The 6,301-nt window shown below is 36.0% G+C and overlaps 1 protein-coding gene across 2 annotated transcripts; it reads left to right on the forward strand.

Annotated features, from left to right (window-relative positions):
• Positions 1-1,614: 1,614 nt before the first annotated feature.
• On the forward strand, positions 1,615-5,719 carry LOC117108399 (gamma-butyrobetaine dioxygenase-like; the record flags this gene model as incomplete). 2 transcript variants are annotated; one of them, XM_033250396.1, is given in 5 exon segments in its annotated part: positions 1,615-1,765; positions 3,024-3,764; positions 4,578-4,683; positions 5,024-5,223; positions 5,549-5,719. In XM_033250396.1, coding segments are annotated over 4 exon segments (1,208 nt in total), but the record flags the coding sequence as incomplete, so codon positions are not given.
• Positions 5,720-6,301: the final 582 nt, after the last annotated feature.

Genomic DNA, 6,301 nt, shown 5'->3' on the forward strand with positions numbered 1-6,301 from the left:
ACAGTGCAGTATTTTAAAAGTAATAATGTAGACACTGGTATCATCATTAGACATACTCTCTCGTCGGGAGCATATGTTGTTTTAGTCCGGCCTATACGTTTGTGCATGTTTTTATAGAATAAAATACAGACGGAGGCCGTGACTATTAATACCAATGGAGTACAGTAATTGATTTCAAGCCTCAATAACCACAAAATACACATGTTTAGAAATGCATGTACTAAATACTTTAGACTTGGCGACTGCTCTGACAGAAAGGCAGCTAATGTCGTTTTATCTACCACTACCAGTTCAATTCAACGTTGTGCAGGACATGCAATAACAAAATGCTAAAACTTCCTGTACACCATGTGTAAAAATATGCTTTTTGAAGTAGAACCACTGGTTGGTTTCTCGACGTTTTCGATGAGATTGCTCTGATCATCGTCATCAGGAAAACAAAAGTATTTCAAGTACCGTACTCGTGCGAATAAGCGCCCGGGCGCTTAAAATATTTTTTTTTGTGCGTTTTGAGGGGCACAATGAACGCAAATATGATGGTTCATTAAAATGGAGAGCTTTAAAGGTGAGAACAAGCAATTTAAATGCTTTTAGATCTCAACTGCTTCCCGGTGTCTATAAAACAAAGGTCAAAGACCTATATTTTTTCTCTTTTATTTGAATGACACCAGGCTATCACAAAATCAAAATTACAAACATTATTTGGACGATGCTGCCCGTTGCACCGAGAGGCCTGGACAGACTCGGACGGGGCAAGTGCCCCGCTGCTAGCTGAAAAAAAAATTAATTAAAATTATTAAACCTAGGTCCTACCTATCACGTGAAATAAAAATAGTTTTATTTACTCCACGATGAAACTAACCAGGGATATTTTTGTTTTAAATAATTTAAAGAACAACAGTTGTCACTGGGTTGTGCATGTCAATGCTAGACCACAAGGCAAGATAACAAAATGTCGAATTCTTTTTCATGACTAGAGTTTATGTTTGCAAATTACTATTTATAAAATAGTAATTAAATTCTGTGCTTTATTAATAATTATTAAAGGCTTATAAGTACCATGGGTATCGTCAATATATAGGCCTACATATATAGAACTGCTAGAGAGCTCTCATCTTTGTCGAATCAATACTGAATATAGGCCTACATTAAATTTTGATTTGTTAAAAATCTTTTCATGCCCCTGGGCACCACGCGTCCCCCAGACCCCCCGCTAATAACTCCGTGCAGCTAATGTGTTCCGTGGCCGACGGCCGCTCTCGGCGGCTATGTCAGTGCCACCGACTTTGTAAGTGCCACCGAGAGGAGGTGGGCAGGGGGAAAGATCCCGGGGCCCAAGCTTACCAGGGGCCCATAGAAATTGCAGGTGGCATTTTTTTTTTCAATATTTTTTTCAAAAATAAAAATTACTATCATGGGCCCTCAATAATAATGGCATGGGTCCCCTAATAATGTAGCTATAAAGAGGCAAATAAAAATGTTTTGAGTCGCTTTTTAAAGACGTCAATTGACGCTGATTCACGGACTTCAATGGGTAGTGCATTCCACATTTGTTCAATACCGATTACAAAGGTCATACAAATATTATGTGGGGTTAGAGTACACTACACTTCCTCCATGAAATAGATAATGGTCAATGTCCAGTCACTTCCGGGTAGATAAGAGCTGCCTTGATCCGAATGCTGCTAGGGCCTACACTTTATAAATTGGCGACGAAGACAAAGATAGGCCTATTCTACAACCCATAGAGTACACACTTCCCCTTGTACGTAAGTAGGCTACAGTACAAGTTTTTAGACTGCTAAAAGCACCTGACACGTCAGTGTATATTCTATCGCTTAAAGTGAAAATCTTGGCCTCGGTGGCGACGTTGACTATTGTGAGACATCCCCCACACTTGACTTAAGCAAAAATATGTGTTGTGTTCAGTGACAGTGGTGTAACGCCCGGGCGCCCGTGAGCTCTACGACATGGGGAGGAGATGAAGCCCTGTCTCTTATACACATCTAGATGTGTATAAGAGACAGATCTACCACTACCAGTTCAATTCAACGTTGTGCAGGACATGCAATAACAAAATGCTAAAACTTCCTGTACACCATGTGTAAAAATATGCTTTTTGAAGTAGAACCACTGGTTGGTTTCTCGACGTTTTCGATGAGATTGCTCTATCGAGAAGTTCCTTTATTCCTTTGTATGAAAGGTGTCTGGTGGGATGCGAACCTGCAACATTTCGCTATGAAGTCAAGTGTCGTACCCATTAGACCACGGACACCTATAGGATGTAGTACTGTACGTCACCTAACCCCCAAGCACTTTCATACAACTGACTGAAACCAGCATTTTGATGGCCTTATAGGCCTAATAGATTTCTGAAACGCATCATTTGTGAAAAATTGCATTCATTTTGGTGAATGAAGGGACCTGGAGATTAACGTTTTATGTTCATTACATGTGCGGGCTTACATTTTTGTTCCGAATGGATAAATCGGGGAGAAGCAGTAACATATACACATCATTCAACACATCATTTATAGGGAAATGATACCAAGAATTTCACTCGATCCATCTCACAAACTACTTTAAAGTGTCAACCATCAAAGAATAAATTATTTGACGCTCCGTAACTAAACTTAAATGTGACTGTTCACTGTTCGCTAGTTAGAATAATATTACGTGTAGGCCTACTTGTTATTATCACGTACTTACGTCATAGCATCACGTACGTACATGATATTATTACGAACGATAGTAATAGAAACCTTTAGGTGGAAGGTAAGTTAAACCTTATTACCCAACGTGTACCCAACGTGAATCTTGATTGCTCCGCATATTTTATGAAAAATTTATATTTTAAAAAGTGTTGAGCTATAAACTGAACAATAAACTATTGTTTATTGCATATGTTCAATGTGGATTTCATGGAGTAGGACTATAACCAAATATTGCAATTTTGGTCCTTAGGTTAAAAGCAGAACATGATTCGGTTTTAGAATGATAAAACAATGTTTTGGTCATTGCAGGTAAATTTACATGATGAGTAACTTAGTAGTACACTTTTTGACTCGAAATGCCAACAGACTACATGCTATGCGATGGATTAGGAGCCTTCACATTAAAATGCCAATAATACACGTTCCTGCAGTCTTTATGTTTGGAAAGACGTCGTCTGTGAGGTCTTTTTCGGAAAAAGTGTCTTCAACGTCATCCAAGTTAATCAGCAAGAGTGGCAGCGATAATGGTTTCAATAAAGTACAGGCAATTTTTGCGTCAGATGATGGTAAATTTGTAAACGTTTCATGGAATGATGGTCGTGTGACGCATTATCCGTACATTTGGCTAAGGGATAACTGCCGTTGCAAACATTGCTATGATTTCAATCTCAATGAAAGAGTATTTTCTTTAAAAGACATTAATGCAAGTGCAACACTACATTTTTCTGAGTTGGCTGAAGACAGTACTTTAAAACTACATGATACAAGCGGGCATACTACAGTCATTCATCCCTCATGGTTAAAAGACCGAAATGTTGGAGAGATCAGGAGTGATCCTCTCATAAAACAAATACACTGGGGGTCTGATGTGATGACATATTTGCCAAGATTCCAATACGATGATGTAATAAATAATAGCACTACCCTCTATAAGTGGATGAAATGCACCAAAGAATATGGCTTATCTTGGATTAAAGGAGCGCCGACGCAAAACGACGAGCTCAGGACACTTGGGAAAAGACTTGCCCATCTTAGGGAAACATTTTACGGGTGAGTTGTAGAGTACATTAAAACGACCAATTTAAAATGTTATTTCTTTTTGTTATGTTATTAAAAAGGTGTTTTTCCTCATCCACGACAAACCCTCTCCATACAAACTCTCCATTCACTATTGAAAAGTATTTAAACGTATGACTAGACTACTGGTGAAAACAGGAGATGCATATGGTCTCGAAGTGGGATGATTATTTTAGAGAAAAAAAATATTTGAAAATAAAATTAAAACTCTATGTATTCTGATTTAATTACCGTAGGTCAGTTTTCGTGATCTTCCACAAAATGTCTTAGAATAACTGCCATTTTTATCGATGACCGTGTGCTCGTGAAATCAACTACTGTAGTAAAAATCCATGCATAGGTCTAACATACCCGGTAGGGTGTCTTTTACAGTACCGTTACAAAATGAACTGTTGCGTAACTGTTTCACTGGGGAAATCTAACGCTATTTGTAAGACTCATTACAATTATTAAAATGCTTTTTAGTAAAAAAAAAAAAAAGAAAGAAAGAAAGAAAAGAAAGAAGGAATGCGGTATTTAGGTGAGCACCTATTTCGTATGTAGGTATAAATCGTGTTAGTATATGAATAAGGGGTAGCAGGGGTGGATCTATCTGAATTAAATAAAACACATGTGTAAAGGAGCGAGTTCTGTTTAGGAGTCAACAAGGGTGTTCTGCTACTCAGGATGGGTTCGCAAGGGTGAGTTTATTTAATAGTGGGCCTACTATAGATTTTTTGTTGAAAATATTTTGTTGCATTTACTTTTAGATGGCTACTAATAAACAAGATTTATTTCTCATTTTAGTGTTGTTTCGCGGGTCGAATCGAAAGCAGATCCATTCTTTTTGGGCTATACTTCAAAGGAGTTACCTTTGCACACAGACTACACGTATGGAGCCAACATTCCAGGGGTAATACGAATTATTATGCCAAACATAAATTTTCAAATTGTCTTCATCAACAAATTTTGCTAAACGTTAAAGGCAATATAAGAAGAGTAAACCTTTGGTTAGTGAAATTTGCTAGAATATGTTAGATCGAAGAATGTAGATCAGAAAAAAAAAAACTGATCATTTCTATCCGTTTCATTTTTAGTGTTGATCTTTTATCAGTTCGCCTTTTATGAGCAATTCATTTTTTTTTTCGTTTCAATGTTTAAGATTTTTCACAGTCTTTTAAAAAAAGGTGGGATACAGACATTATTTATAGCCATCAATATTTCAATTAAACACATCACTTCTGTTTTTATAGATTGTTTTTCTGCATGGAATAAAATGTGCGCCCTCTGGTGGTAAAAGCTGGTTGGTTGATGGGTTTAAATTGGCAAAAGATCTCAAGAAGAATGATCCAACTGCATTCAAGTTGTTATCTACTGGTATACTGAACTATGAAATGAATGGATTTGATATTGGGCCACAATTTGATCACAGGTGTAATACACAGGTTATAAGGTAAACATTTCAATTCAAAATAACGTTTGTAGTCTTAGAGAGTAAAACTGGTAAAACACTATACTGTAGCATAAGCAGAAACTTTAATTCACACGGTCAAATTAGGCCTACTATTTGAACGAAAGTTTTATATTAATAGTAGGCCTATGTAATATTGATAATAATAATAATAATAATAATAATAATAATAATAATAATAATAATAATAATAATAATAATAATATTGTATTGTTATTAATTTTTATAATCATTTTATTATTAGGCCTAATATTATCATTACAATTAATAATCAAAATAATAATTATTGTATTGTTTAAATCTGAAGAGTCAATTGGCGCGGTGATGTTGACAAAATCGCATACAATGACTATACACGGACAGAGTATTTGACTAACATCTCTGTTGATGACATGCCAGCGTATTATGAAGCATTGACTAAATTTATCTCCATGGCCTACTCCCAAGAATACCTTCTAGAAGCTATGATTGAGGAAGGCAAGTGTAGAATTATCAATTATTTATGAAACTTCATTGATTAAGTCTATTAATGCTACTTATTATTGCTACTGTTATTTTTAATTCTCTTTTACATTTTCACTTGCAGCTTCACTACTACGACACCCGATAGAAACTTGAAACATAACAAACATATATTAAACTAATATAAGAAATCAAATTGATGTAAATTTATGTAAACAATGGAGTATCGTGTATCCTATGCTCTAAACGTTCGACAGTGAAAGCATCGCACGCTTAAATGATGATTTTTTTAATATGAGATAATGGTTGCCAGAGGCGTAGTTAAGATATGACAGTAAAAGGCTGGATATGATGAGTTTGACGACGTCGGGACGAGTTTCTGAAATTTCAAATTTTTCGTGGCGGCGGGTGCGATAATTAGCCAAAAATAAAATTTTATTTTTATTCGGAATCAGCATTATTGGCGGGCGGCGGGTTCGCTAAACAAGATATAAAAAATCTCGCCTAAGCGCTTAATCATGGTGGTGGTTGTAAATCTAGGATATAACATTCTAGGAAAATATAAAATTTAAAACTAATAAACATTCGAAATATTACC

The sequence above is a fragment of the Anneissia japonica genome, unplaced genomic scaffold, assembly GCF_011630105.1.
Source record: "Anneissia japonica isolate Jap-2015-1 unplaced genomic scaffold, ASM1163010v1 scaffold52389_len14410_cov117, whole genome shotgun sequence".
NCBI lineage: Eukaryota > Metazoa > Echinodermata > Crinoidea > Comatulida > Comatulidae > Anneissia > Anneissia japonica.